General features: G+C 40.3%; 1 protein-coding gene across 3 annotated transcripts in view; it reads right to left on the bottom strand.

The window, feature by feature from the left end:
• Positions 1-15,387, bottom strand: part of LOC129706605 (transmembrane channel-like protein 5) — a 66,143-nt gene that overhangs the window by 34,710 nt on the left and 16,046 nt on the right. For all 3 annotated transcript variants that reach the window (XM_055650949.1, XM_055650951.1, XM_055650950.1), the window contains exons 4-9: positions 13,277-13,411; positions 11,367-11,540; positions 10,464-10,571; positions 10,214-10,316; positions 7,529-7,619; positions 4,663-4,911 (exon numbers count right to left, since the gene is read on the bottom strand). In XM_055650949.1, coding sequence (XP_055506924.1) covers positions 4,663-4,911; positions 7,529-7,619; positions 10,214-10,316; positions 10,464-10,571; positions 11,367-11,540; positions 13,277-13,411 — 860 coding nt within the window. The remainder of the gene's footprint in view (positions 1-4,662; positions 4,912-7,528; positions 7,620-10,213; positions 10,317-10,463; positions 10,572-11,366; positions 11,541-13,276; positions 13,412-15,387) is intronic.

Raw genomic sequence — 15,387 nt, 5'->3', positions numbered from 1 at the left:
AGCTGCTGCATTACACAACTCGAATGAGGAAGTTACTTGTTTAAAACAGATGAAAATGACACCAACATTACTACCAGGATTTTTAAACAAATTCAATATTACATTATAAAAAAACAAATAGAATTTTTATCTTTTTCTCACGTAATTGATCTGTTTCATCAGCCGGCTGCTGGCTACTTTTTCAACTGGGATAATCAGTTGCATTACTTGCCCTTTTCACTCTAACGATCTATCGCTTCCACATATGTTAAATTTACTTTTGAAATGCGCTAAGACACCTGGCTCAGTATCCCCTTTATTTTAAAAAAATCATCTCCCAGCAGAAACAATAATTTGAACAATTTGTGCATCAAAGTTCCACATAAGTGTCAGAACTGCTCTTTAATTCCTACTTAACCTAAACAACACAATTGGCAAGTGTTTCCCCTTTTTCAATACCTAAACAACTTCCTGTCCAGTAACTGGCAGAGCAGTCAATCACAAAGAGTGAACACAGAACGGTACAGCACAGGAACAGGCCCTTCGGCCCACAATCTCTGTGCCCAGCCCGAGGCCAAGTTTCTTCCCAGCTGTTATCAAGCAACTAAATCGTCCCACCACAACCAGAGAGCAGTCCTGAACTACTATTTACCTCATTGGAGACCCTCAGACTGTCCTTGAATGGACTTTGCCGGGTTTACCTTGCACTAAATGTTATTTCCTTATCCAGTATCATCTATACACTGTAAATGGATCGATTATAATCATGTATTAGAAACATAGAAAATAGGTACAGGAGTAGGCCATTCAGCCCTTCGAGCCTGTACCGCCATTCAATATGATCATGGCTGATCATCCAACTCAGTATCCTGTACCTGCCTTCTCTCCATACCCCCCGATCCCTTTAGCCACAAGGGCCACATCTAACTCCCTCTTAAATATAGCCAATGAACTGGCCTCAACTACCTTCTGTGGCAGAGAGTTCCAGAGATTCACCACTCTCTGTGTGAAAAAAGTTTTTCTCATCTCAGTCCTAAAGGATTTCCCCCTTATCCTTAAACTGTGACCCCTTGTCCTGGACTTCCCCAACATCGGGAACAATCTTCCTGCATCTATCCTGTCCAACCCCTTAAAAATGTTGTAAGTTTCTATAAGATCCCCCCTCAATCTCCTAAATTCTAGCGAGTACAAGCCGAGTCTATCCAGTCTTTCTTCATATGAAAGTCCTGACATCCCAGGAATCAGTATGGTGAACCTTCTCTTTACTCCCTCTATGGCAAGAATGTCCTTCCTCAGATTTGGAGAGCAAAACTGTACGCAATACTCCAGGTGTGGTCTCACCAAGACCCTGTACAACTGCAGTTGAACCTCCCTGCTCCTATACTCAAATCCTTTTGCTATGAATGCTAACATACCATTCGCTTTCTTCACTGCCTGCTGCACCTGCATGCCTACTTTCAATAACTGGTGTACCATGACACCCAGGTATTGTCTTTCTGCCGACTGGATAGCACGCAACAAAAGCTTTTCACTGTACCTCGGTACGTGACAAACTAAACGGAACCGAAGACCAACTCTTATCTGCCTGCACATAATCCATATCTCTCCAAATATCAAAAGTCTCCTACTATCATATCTGCCTCATCTACCACGTTTGGCAGGGTGCACAAGCACTCTCCACCCTCTGTGTAAAAACCCTGCCCTGCACATCTCCTTTAAACCTTGCCCTTCTCTCACTTTAAAGTGATGCTCGCAAGTATTTGATTTTTCCACCTCAGAAATAGATTCTGACTATCTACTCTATTTATGCCTCCCATAATTTTATATTGCTCTATCAAGTCTCCCCACAACCTCTGGCATTCCAGAGAAAATAATCCAAGTCTGTCCAACCTCTCCCTATTGATAATATCCCCTAAACCAGTCATCATTCTGCTAAATCTCCTCTGCACCTTTCCAAAGCCTCCACATCTTCCTATAATGGGGCACCAGAACTGCATGCAATACTCTAAGTACGGTCTAACCAAAGTCCTATAAAGCTGCATTATGACTTCCTGACTCTTATACTCAATGCCTTGACCTATAAAAGCAAGCACACGTCTGTCTTTTATTTACCACTCGAAGATGAGCAGCATTTAATTGACTTCAGGCACAAAACAGCGTGCTGAACATAGATTAAATCATACGTTCTTTAAACTGCTTAATCATACAAGTATAAAAGTCAAGTCAAGTTGATTGTCATATGCACAGGCACAATGAAAGCCCTGCTTGTAGCAGCATCATAGACACAGACTTATGCATAAATAACATGTCAATTACAAATACAATTCTGCAAGACAATAAAAAGGAAATAGGCTGTGCAAAACAAAACAAGACATTAATGCAAAACACAAGTAGAGAACAAAGACAAGTCCATGGTAATGCAAGACATGTCCATAGTGTTCCATTTTCACAGCTGAAACATCAAATTTACTTTGCTCATGTATAACCATATAACCATATAACAATTACAGCACGGAAACAGGCCATCTCGGCCCTACAAATCCGTGCCGAACAATTTTCTTTTCCCCTTAGTCCCACCCGCCTGCACTCATACCATAACCCTCCATTCCCTTCTCATCCATATGCCTATCCAAGTTATTTTTAAATGATACCAATGAACCTGCCTCCACCACTTCCACTGGAAGCTCATTCCACACCGCTGCCACTCTCTGAGTAAAGAAGTTCCCCCTCATATTACCCCTAAACTTCTGTCCCTTAATTCTGAAGTCATGTCCTCTTGTTTGAATCTTCCCTATTCTCAAAGGGAAAAGCTTGTCCACATCAACTCTGTCTATCCCTCTCATCATTTTAAAGACCTCTATCAAGTCCCCCCTTAACCTTCTGCGCTCCAGAGAATAAAGACCTAACTTATTCAACCCATCTCTGTAACTTAGTTGTTGAAACCCAGGCAACATTCTAGTAAATCTCCTCTGTACTCTCTCTATTTTGTTGACATCCTTCCTATAATTGGGCGACCAAAATTGTACACCATACTCCAGATTTGGTCTCACCAATGCCTTGTACAATTTTAACATTACATCCCAGCTTCTATACTCAATGCTCTGATTTATAAAGGCTAGCATACCAAAAGCTTTCTTTACCACCCTATCTATATGAGATTCCACCTTCAAGGAACTATGCACGGTTATACCCAGATCCCTCTGTTCAACTGTATTCTTCAATTCCCTACCATTTACCATGTACGTCCTATTTTGATTTGTCCTGCCAAGGTGTAGCACCTCACATTTATCAGCATTAAACTCCATCTGCCATCTTTCAGCCCATTTTTTCCAAATGGCCTAAATCACTCTAGACTTTGGAAATCCTCTTCATTATCCACAACACCCCCTATCTTGGTATCATCTGCATACTTACTAATCCAATTTACCACACCTTCATCCAGATCATTGATATACATGACAAACAACAAAGGACCCAACACAGATCCCTGACGCACCCCACTAGTCACCTGCCTCCAACCCGATAAACAGCCATCCACCATTACCCTCTGGCTTCTCCCATTCAGCCACTGTTGAATCCATCTTGCTATTCCTGCATTTATACCCAACAGTTGAACCTTCTTAACCAACCTTCCATGAGGAACCTTGTCAAAGGCCTTACTAAAGTCCATATAGACAACATCCACTGCCTTACCCTCGTCAATTTCCCTAGTAACCTCTTCAAAAAATTCAAGAAGATTAGTCAAACATGACCTTCCAGGCACAAATCCATGTTGACTGTTCCTAATCAGACCCTGTTTATCTAGATGCTTATATATATTATCTCTAAGTATCTTTTCCATGTACATTTTAAAGTTTCCTTATATTTTGAGTTATTCATACAAGGAAATTACAAATTGCATAATGAAATAGTCTTGTCCGGTCAAATAGATTAAAGTAAAGACGTTTTAATCTTCTGTTTAAAACTAACAAGTGAATTGCACAGAACTGCAGGGGAAGGTTTTATGATCTTTTGCAATGGGTATGGGAATAATGAAGCTTAAGTTCACATCAGTTCAACTGATCTCAGCATGGCAGCAGTGGAGAAACCTATATACAATATGGCCCATGCGGTATTACAAAATACATATTTGGGTTGTCTTCACTCAGTTGTATGTGTAAACATCCTAAACTTACTTTGCATGGAATACAAATGGTGCACATCAATAATTTGCCATAATTTCATCAAAGGCCAGGTCACTATTTACAATTCATTTGACACCATTCTTCTATTTCCAAGACCTATCTAACTTTATGTTTTGTTTAAGAAGGAACTGCAGATGCTGGAGAATCGAAGGTTACACAAAAAAGCTGGAGAAACTCAGCGGGTGCAGCAGCATCTATGGAGCGAAGGAAATAGGCAACGTTTTGGGCCGAAGCCCTTCTTCAGACTCGAAGTCTGAAGAAGGGTTTCCTTCATAGATGCTACTGCACCCGCTGAGTTTCTCCAGCTTTTTTGTGTAACTTTATGTTTTGTTGCTTTTAAAAGTAAATAAACATTCCAAATATTCAATTGAATTGCTATTGTCAAATGAAGTAATAAAGGTGGCTTACTATCCTGACTCTTCTACTCATTGCCTCGTCCAGTCTTGATTCTATTATATTCTCTTGCCACTATCAGTATGGATGGTTGAAGAATACTTACTGCACCACTGAGAAGCTCCAAGCCCGTGAAAGAGCGGTTGTTGGGAACCAAATCAAAGAACTGAGGAATGGTGATGAAGCTGGTGTTAATGAGGAAGGTAAGGATGTTGAACGAAAGGAGCCACTTGAGGAAGGTGAAGTAAGTGAGAACTCCTGTTCCGAACTTGCCCCCAATAACTTTCAAGGATCTATGCAACGGATGAATTGAATGGAAAATTTCAATCGCGTTTTCACGGAAGCGTCGAAGAGTCTGTAAAAGAATGAGTATAAAGATGAAACGGGTATATCCCTTTTATCTTATCTTATTTTACTCTCTTATATCTTTTGTTCTCTATTTTTCTCCATTTCTCTTTTTTCTTCTCTTTGATTTTCCTTTTATCTCTTCTTCAGGTTTGACGTTTCTACGGGTCTCTCGTGATCACTTTCTCACGCACCTTACTATCCTATCTAACTTTCTCTACTTTCCTTCTTTCTAAGGTTTAAAATAAGAAGTGGTACAGGAAATGTATTATGTTATTTTTGGCTTATATCGCTGCAATGTACATTACTTCTAATAAATAATATATTAAAAAAATTAAAAAATAATAAAATAAAATAAAAAGATGAAACATTAACATCGCATCGAGTTGGTTGGTGTGGAATCTCCGTATTTTTGCGGAAAATAGACTTTTATCTTGGTCTTGCATTGAAAAATATCCACTGCATTCACATTTTCCTCTCATTGTTAACATTTCTCTGTTCAATTCCAAGTCTTTGAACCATTTGAATTAGTTTTGTTTATAATTCGATGACATACAATAACAAAATAATTTATAATAGACCAATTTTTTCTACTTTCCCCTCCAAAAATTTCTGAATGGTAGTTACATTTCCTACAGAACAAGCCGTTTCATTGCATTTCTTTAGCCTTATCACCAATGCAGTGCATATGGGTTTTCTAAAGTTGATGTAATTTTAAATACAATCAGTTTGGAGACCATGTAAAACAAAGCTTTTCACTCTACCTGTGCTCATGTTGCATTAATAAACCCGAGCTTAAACCTAACACTAAAGGGCCTGTCCCACCAGCATGCGATTGCATGCGTCTAGCGCGACCATACGTGGTGGCTTGAGGCATATGGCCTCGCGGGGCCGGTCCCACTTCCAACCGCGGAGCCGTCTGGAGTTGTGCGGGGCTGGTCCCGACATCATACTCACCAATCAGCTGGGTAGGAGGCGGGCCGACTCAATTTGGACGTCGCACGGCGTCGGGCGGTTACGTCATCGGGCAATGGCACGCCGGGCGGTGGCGTCATCGCGCAACGCCATGCGCTAGGCATACAGCATCAATACACTGCATACAGCAACGAGACACTGCGTACGCCCATCGAGGCGCAGGCCGTTGCCGCGTGGAATTTTTGGACAGTGTCAGTTTTACGGAGCCCCGCGCGATGTCGGGACAAGCCCCGCACAACTGCATACGGCTCTGGCGATCGAAGTGGGACCGGCCCCGTGAGGCCGTACGGCTCAAGCAACCACGTTAGGCCGCGCTTGCCGCGTGCAGTCGCTTGCTGGTGGGACAGGCCCTTAATTCTCAGCACAGGTTGATGGCAGCTATTCTGGTGTAATTAAACACTAGATGACATGCTGTATCTGTGTAGTTCATAGTGGGAGAACAAATGATTTCAATTAAAATAAATTGGCCTGTGTACTCTAGTTAGATAAACCCTTACATTCCCTAAAACCGTGAGAAATAGGACTGCCGAGTAGAGTGCGGAATTAGGATTTAGCATGAAACATCAGTAAAGCTTCATCTTGATTAACTGGCGTGGAAACGTTGGATAGGAAATGCTCAGAAATTGTTGGCACAGAGACTACAGATGCTGGAATCTTAAGCTAAACAGAAACTGCTGGGGGAATTCATCGCATCAGACAATATCTGTGGAGGGAAATGGACAGACAACGTTTCAGGTTGGGACCCTTCTTCAAGGTTTGTGTAGAGGTCAGTCAGCTGGTAGAAACACCATTCTCTGCTGCTGCCTATCCAAATCTAAAAGTCTCATCTTGACCATGTCCTGTCTGCGCTGTATATTGATTTTAGAAAAAACACTACCATATATCACTGAGATTTTTGGCCATTTTACTCACAGTCCTCCTCCACTGAGGCAGCCCCGAGAATTTTTCCGATCGATAAAAAATAAAAAAGTTATGAATGTTTATAAAATCTTGAGATCAGCTGATTGGACTCTCACCTGTCAATCACCATGATGAAGGTAACACCCCTTCTGGGGAGCCAGGAGTATAAAGCCCAAATGGTATGAAATTGCATTCGAATTTGGTGGCCTGCACTCTGCTTGAAATGGTATGAAATTGCTTTTGAATTTGGTGTACAGCAATATGCTTGAAATGGTATTTCAAGGAATAGCCGTGAGTGAACTGTCATCCCACCAGCCTTGATTCAATCAACTGCCAGCCCACCAGCCGTGAGTCAACTGCCAGCCCACCAGCTGTGAATGAGTGAGTGAACTGGCAGCCCACCAGCCATGAGTGTGTGAACAGCCAGCCCACCAGGCCTGAGTGACTGAGCTACCAGCCCAAGAATCCATTTGGCCCACAATGTCCATACTATCCCTCTGGAAACCAGTCCCTTTGGCCCACACCACCCATACTAGCGCTCCAGAAAGTCGTCTCCCCCATCCACTAGCCACCAATATTGGAATTGGTGGAGTGGTGGAATATTGCATTGGGGGACCAGCCCTCCCATGTGAACATGGGCCCACTTATTCTCGTTAACTAATAACAATCGAATGAGCCCAACATGCACGGAATTCAATATCTAGAGTCCTTGATTCAAAGATTCCTTTATACCTGCTCCTGTTAATACTTACAGATAATATTTTAGCCAGAAGCTGGGTGCAGCTATTTATCTGATATTCTCTTTCCATTGACTTTGGCCCAATCTCCATATTTACCTGTTCTCTGGAAAAAAAACAGTGGAAATGAACAATTTCAACATTGCAAATATAAAAAAAAGTATGAGTAAATTATATAAAATCCACACTTGGAATATGTGTCTGGATAGAAACCCTGTTTAGTGCATTCATCCACAAAGGAGCATTTACAGATTCTATTATCACCATCGGCTCTGCGAATACTTGGAAGAGAAAGTTTAATAGAAACATAGAAAGAAAAAAATAGGTGCAGGAGTAGGCCAGTCGGCCCTTCTAGTCAGCACCGCCATTCAATATGATTGTGGCTGATCAGTATCCCTTTCCTGCTTTTTCCCCCATATCCCTTAATTCCTTTAGCCCCAAGAACCAAATCAAACTCTTTCTTGAAATCATCCAATGAATTGGCCTCCACTGCCTTCAATGGCAAAGAATTACGCAGATTTACAATTCTCTGGGTGAAGAAGTTTTTCCTCATCTCAGTCCTAAATAGCCAACCCTTTATTCTTAAACAGTGACTGCTGGTTCCAGACTCCTCCAAAATTGGTAACATTTTTCCTGCATCTACCCTGTCCAATCCTTTAAGAATTTTATATGTTTCTATAAGATTCCCTCTCATCCACCGGGTGGCGCTGTACGATGGCAGTGTTGCCAACAGTCTGTCTTGTTCTTTTTTTTCTTTTGTTGTTTTTAGTCTGTTGTTAAATGTCTGTTTTATTGTATCTTTAGTTTTGTATTATTGGGGGGGGGGGGGGACTTTTTAAATCTCTTTCCTGGTCGGATATGCAACTTTTTCCATATTGTATCTCCGTCCACACTGTGGCCTAACATGGTGGAGCTGGCGGCCTCTTGCTGGGAATCAACTTCCGGAGCTCCATCCGTAGGGCCTACAGACTTAACATCGTGGAGCTTGCAATCCCTTTGTCATGGATCGACTTGGGGAGCTCCAACCGCAGGAGCTTGTAGACTTAACATTGTGTAGCACTGTGTTCCTTGGTTGGGCAGGGGCTTCGACCGCCCCGATCGCGGGAGAATAAGGAGGAAAGAAGATAAGACTTTATTGCCTTCCATCGCAGTGAGGAATGTGGGGGAGCTGCTGTGGTGGATGTTTATGTTAATTTTTATGTAGTTGTGTGTCTTGTTGCCTTTTTGGCACGACAGTATGGCAAATCAAATTCCTTGTATGCTTTTACATACTTGGCTAATAAATTAATTACAATTATAAATCCTTCTAAATTCCAGTGAATACAAGCCCAGTCGACCCATTCTTTCATCATATGTCAGTCCCGCCATCCCAGGAATTAATGAGTCTAGTTCTCTTGATCCAGGGTTTTTAAATGATACAGGGGCCAGATATGTGCAATGAAAACAAAGTACAGAACACATAGTAACCAAAAGGTCAACAGAATGTTAATAAAAATCTCATATTTCATTTATTTCTAAGTTCAGCCCCTTGGTGGGAATGACTCTTTGTTTTTATGTGTATGGTCACCTTAGAGCTAAAGCAATGTTTAATGCTGGTGGAGCGTTTATTGTATACTGATTTAAGGCAGGCCCTTGTATTCATACACCAGATACAATTTTTCAATAAAAGTTTTTTCTCTACACGTATAGTTGAGCATCGTCATTTGTTTAACATGGCATCATTTTTATGATCCAGAAATCTACGCTGTCCAAGAGCATTTCCTTCAAAGGCCACTTCTCCCCTTGCTGAGATGTGCTATTTTAGTTTGAGGAGTACTCTGTTCTCTTGGAATTGTTATAACGTCCACAGACGACAACAATCTCTCCCTTCAAGAATAAAACACTGTCAATTACATGTAACAAAATCTGCAGTTGCAGTTCCAATTTCAAGATACATTTATTGTCACTTGCACCAATTGGTACAGTGAGATTTGAGCTACCATAACATAACATACCATACAAAACCATACAGAAAAACCCCCCACAATACACGATAGAGTTTAACATGAACATTTAACAAGTTCCAGTACCCAAATAGGTAACCCTGTGAATTGACTTAACATTATCCCTTCAATCAGCATCCGTGTGTGTTTAAGGGCACTGATAATGCTCCTACATTATCAAAACTAATATGTGTAGGGAGGCAGGTGCTGATTCAAACTGAAGATGGACACAAAAAGCTGGAGTAACTCAGCGGCTAACTAATTAACCCACTGAGTTACTCCAGCTTTTTGTGTCTATCTTTGACAAAACTAATCCCTGAGAGAGGATGAAGCCAATCTATCATTGCAGGAAAAAGGCAAACACTACAAACTCTTCAAGGTACAAAAATGCTGGAGAAACTCAGCGGGTGCAGCAGCATCTATGGAGCGAAGGAAATAGGCAACGTTTCGGGCCAAAACCCTTCTTCAAGGGATGATTGAGGTCCACTGAATTATGCCCTGAAACAGTTTGAAACTGTAAGGGTATGACCAGTGACATTTCTTTTGTTGAATGACAAGATGTTCTCCATTCTATTCCAGTCTTAAAGGTAAAAATTATGAATAACTGAGGCAGTAGCAAAATAAACTAGAAGTAATCATTGTGTGCTCACCAGAAATGTATTGGTATTCACACAAACAGAACGCAGCCATATTGAAAAACCACCCTTGAAGGACGTACCTGATCTTTCGTTTCTCATCCAAGCCCACTGTCAATTCCAGGATGGCCCTTGCCCGTTCACTGGATGATAAGGTCACCAGTTCAGCAATAAGCTCCTTCCTTTCTGCATAAAATCAAATTAAGATTATTTATTTCCTTTCACAAGGTCAGGTGTTGGCATCACATTATTTCCTCTAATGGTGTAATTGAGGATATTAACCCAGCAGGTGTGCGTTTTTGGACAAATGTTACCTGAACTCATTCTACACACCTTCTGTCTCCTCTTCTCTCAGCTCACGTTCTGGTATTCTATCCAGTTCGTTCACACCAACCAAGGATGCCATCCGTATTACAGCACCAATACTTATGCGCCTCTTCCCTGATAATAACACACTGCATCAGAAATGATTCTTATCAATTCAATTTATTTATTTCAAACTTTCAAAATGACATTCTCCTGATTTATTGTGTATGGTTTACCAGTGATCTGGAGAAACTTGGTTTGTAATCTACAGAACCTCAAATAAACATCAAAATACCTTTTAAATATAATGGTAGACAAAAATGCTGGAGAAACTCAGTGGGTGAGGCAGCATCAATGGAGCGAAGGAATAGGCGACGTTTCGGGTCGAGACCCTTCAGGAAACTCAGTGGGTGAGGCAGCATCTATGCAAAGAAGGAATAGGCGACATTTCGGGTCGAGACCCTTCTTCAGACTGATGTCGGGGGGGAGTAGAAAGTGAGAGGGGGAAACAGTGGGCTTCTGGGAGAGCTGGGGATGGAAAGGAGGGAGAAAGCAAGGACTACCTGAAATTGGAGGTCAATGAAGGAGGCCCATGACAGGAAGGTTGGATTGGGAATGGGAAGGGGAAGTTGAAGTGCCGAGCCACCGGGAGATCAGGTTGCTTATTGCGAACTGAGCGGAGGTGTTGGGCGATTATCCTCGTTGACAGTGAATTCCAGATCCCTATGGCCCTCTAAAATTAGTTCCCTTGTCTACTGTCTAATCCTTTCCTCCTGCTTTTTGCCTCGTAGCCAACGGAATATTTTCCTTCTTACTTACCCTATCTAAGCTGCTGATAATGCAATACAAGTCTCGCTCCAGCAATCTCACAGTGTTTATGACCATAATAATAAGAAAAATAAGTATTATCACTCAGAGATCTACCATTACCTCTCCAATGCGGTTCATCATGTTTGTTCAAATTTGAGACAGTGATTTCATCGATATTTATCGTTAGCTGACTGGAGATCTTTGTCGATGCATCTTCCTCTATTTTGCCTGGTGTCTGAGGAACATCTTGTGGAGGTTTATGCGTTTCAATGTATTTGTAATCTGGATACGTTTCTGTAAAATAGTGATAGAAAAACCTCACCACTGCAACGCAAAGTTGCCAGAATTGTTGGAAACATTGACATAATGTCCGTTTTTCTCCTGATGTATTATATCCATCAACTATGTCCTCCAATGGCAATCTCTCATCAGGTGTATCTTCTGCCACCACAGCCTCATCCATTTGTTCTACCCATACTCTAATTCCTCTGCCGCCTTGGCTCATTTTCCTCACTTTCTCTTTCTTGTATTTATTTATTTAATTATTTGTTATCTCTCCACGTAGAAACACTAGATTCCAAGATGATACATCCACTGAAACCTAACCGACCATTGTTACTTTTGTCTAGAATGACTTAAGGATACTTTCTTCTATATTGCATAATCTCTGTGATAATAATTTGCAAAGCCTATTGTAATCAACAAAATTGTAGAGAAACGTCCAATTATTCCAAGAAAAAGTTGAGCTATAATTTTTTTTAATAAGAACTAAAAGAAAATCTCAATTTGTAAACAGATTTCTAACATAATAACATAAAGTAGCTAGTTAATTGACATGGTACTTCCTCAAAATGTCTCCCTGCATTCTAAAGAGAGATCAGTTAATACATCATTTTAAAAGTACACATTACAAAAGTTCTAGAATCACGAAGGCATAATATTCAGATTTGAAACAGTCCCCAAACTAATGAAGTAATAATGTTCAAAATCATGGATACATTCTAGCAAACAAGTCTTTGGAACACATGTATTGTCTCTACATTCTAATTGATTTCAAATGAATTCCCACCCATCAAATACAGCATTCCAATTTTTTGTCTAAGTATAATTATTCATTTTGCCCAAAAGGTGATCACAAATATCAATCTATTTGGAGTTAGCAGACATCTCTGGTTCAAATAGGCTATTGCCAATTTGTCAGGGTTACTTTGAAACTCAGATGATAAACTGAGTAACTACCATAAACTGGTGTAGGAAAAGATAGGACACAATTTAGTGTCCTTAGCAGTTCTGTCGGAGGACAGGATTGATCCAGGAGTTTACTTTATAATTCTGCCATTTCATAATTTTTATAATATTTTGATTGTCAAAAATCTATTGCTCATGTTTGAAATTAACATTTGCATTCATCAGCAACTGTGTGTGAGAGAATTCCAAGCCTATGACCATCACATTATTATTTAAGATATCTATCCAAGCTGTTTACATTATCCCGTAACTTTGGATTCATGAACCTATAAATGTTCTTGCTCTTTTTTCGGAGTGATAAAAAACGTTCTGCATTGCACTGCCAGCATTTTAAAATACTGCAAGAAGGTCTAGATATTTTGTAACCATGCAGGCTTTTTGTTGAAAACTTTGCCTTTATGTCACTGAAAATGCAGAAATAAAGAACTTCCAAAGAATGTTGTACAGCAAGTGGCAGCTAGTTATAGATTTGTGAAAGTGCAGCAATTGTCAGAGATGTGAGCCATAGGTTCTGGAAAAGCATCACCAATCGTTCAATGTGCAGTTAGCCTATAAATTGTAGGTGTGGGGATTAAATGTACGTTACGTAAATCTGGGTAAAGTGCCTGTCTGTGTGCATGCATGTATGTTAACACTGACAAATCTTTGTAGAAACAAGGTTTCAAAGTTAAATGAATGTTAGTTTTATCCAAAACCGCCAACTGATACAGTGTGGCTAATTCTGCCAGATATCTGATCATATATTTATTAAATTTTGGGAAATGAAAATTAATAATACTTACTTGGCTCCATGTTTAAAATTTGAACATGTCTGTCGAGGCTGGGAATGAATGAAGAATCTTGGCAATGACTTGCAGAGTACGTTGATGAAACAGAGCCATAGGAATCATCTGCAATGGGCTCAAACCCAGGATTAACTATCCAATGGAAACAGCAAACACCATAATTGTAATTATTTCAGAACATAAGCTCTAATGGTTATAGTAATTGAATAATCAGCAGGGCAGAATACAGAAACTTTTCCATTGTTAGTTTTATTCTAGAGTTCACTTAGACTTGACCCAGTGAATGAGAATGGTGTACAGCTTTCAATGACTAGGATGCTGAAAATGCCTTCCTTAATTAACAGCATAAAACTAAATTTGTCAAAATCTCTTCAGAATAAGGATTTTTGTTTGACAGTCACTGTTCATGGGACCTTCTCAAACTGATTGATTTTCTAAAATCCAAACCCATCCGGTCCATGCCAAGAGTGAACTGGTAACTTCCTTATCATTCGGATGGGTTTATTTCACTGACATACCGAGATTTGCTGTAAATAAAGGAACTAAAGGCAAGAACGGGGTACTGATTGTGGATGATCAGCCATGATAACATTGAATGGCGGTGCTGGCTTGAAGGGCTAAATGGCCTACTCCTGCATCGATTGTCTATTATCTAATTGTGAAGTCCTGAAAAACAATTATCTTACGTTATTTTGTAAGAAAGGGCAAAGATGTAATAGTTTAAAACTATTCAAAGGCAACTTTGTATTGAAATGCCTATCGTCAATGAAGCATTTTGAAAGGTCTACCAGTGAAGAATGTCTCCTGTTACTGTGGCCATGAGGAGAAATATGGCAGATAATCTCTGCACAAAGGTGTCTTACAAACAGCAATGACATGATCTGATCTCATCGATAATGGGAAGGCTTAAATGCTACCCTCAGTAAATCAAAATCAAAATCTTACTTCAAATGTGTAGGAAGGAGCTGCAGATGCTGGTCTACACTGAAGATAGACATAAAATGCTGGAGTAACTCAACGGGACAGACAGCATCTCTGGAGAGGAGGAATGGGTGATGACCCTGCTTCACCATTCCTTCATATGTCAAATGTGTTTAACTTCAATATTCAATGACATTCAATATTAATGTTCCAGAAAATTGCATAATGACCGATGAGATTTGGAAAAGCAAGAAAGTGACAATTTTCATGGGAAACCTTTTGAACGGGCGATGGAAACCAGTCCACTCCTCGAAGAGGGCAACGTACTAGCTCTGATCGCTTTTGAAAGTAAGTATAGCCCTATTAACCTTTATTTAAAATATGTGCACAGTGTAAAACATTTGCTAAGTTTTCCAGTTCATGCTATCTCAACCTGAATGACCATTTAACAATTTATTTAATTTGGCAAAGCTCTCTCATTTTGATAAAAAAAGTTCAATCCTGTGACAGAGAATTATGCAAGACACAGAAGATCATTCAGTGAAGAACATGTTACTCATTGAGCAGGCAGTGCTGCAAAGATCAGATTCAGGTATTCAGTAACCGTTCTTAGATAATAAATACACAAATTGCTGCCAGTGACTGATACCATTCAGAAGGAATGGGATCAAGACACAAAATGCTGGAGTAGCTCAGCGGGACAGGCAGCATCTGTGGAGAGAAGGAATGGGTGATGTTTCGGGTCAAGACCCTTCTTCAGACGGACGTCAGGGGGGAGGGACATAGATAGGTATATAGATAAGGAAGTGTGAAGGTGTGAAAACAGGGCAAAGGGAATGAAGATCAAGGGAAATGTAGAATAGATCATTGTTAGCTGGGAGAAGGTAACAACAAAGCAGAGATAATGTAATCAGAGACAGTAAAACTGGCCAGAGAACTGGGAAGAAGGAGGGATGGAGGGTTACTTGAAGTTAAAGAAGTCAATGTACATACCGCTGGTGTCCAAGCTACCCATTAAGAAGACTTTGGCTGAAGATTCTCATACTTTCCCTAGTCCAGATGTCATTAATCATAAAATGTAATTTTCAATGCTCAATCATTGCCGTAAGCATTCACTGATATTTAGTGTTTAATATATTTACAATATATATTAATGATCTGGATGAGGGAAATGAAGGCAATATCTC

Source organism: Leucoraja erinacea, chromosome 20 (assembly GCF_028641065.1).
Source record: "Leucoraja erinacea ecotype New England chromosome 20, Leri_hhj_1, whole genome shotgun sequence".
In the NCBI taxonomy this organism is placed as follows: domain Eukaryota; kingdom Metazoa; phylum Chordata; class Chondrichthyes; order Rajiformes; family Rajidae; genus Leucoraja; species Leucoraja erinaceus.
This window is presented reverse-complemented; position numbering and strand designations above follow the sequence as displayed.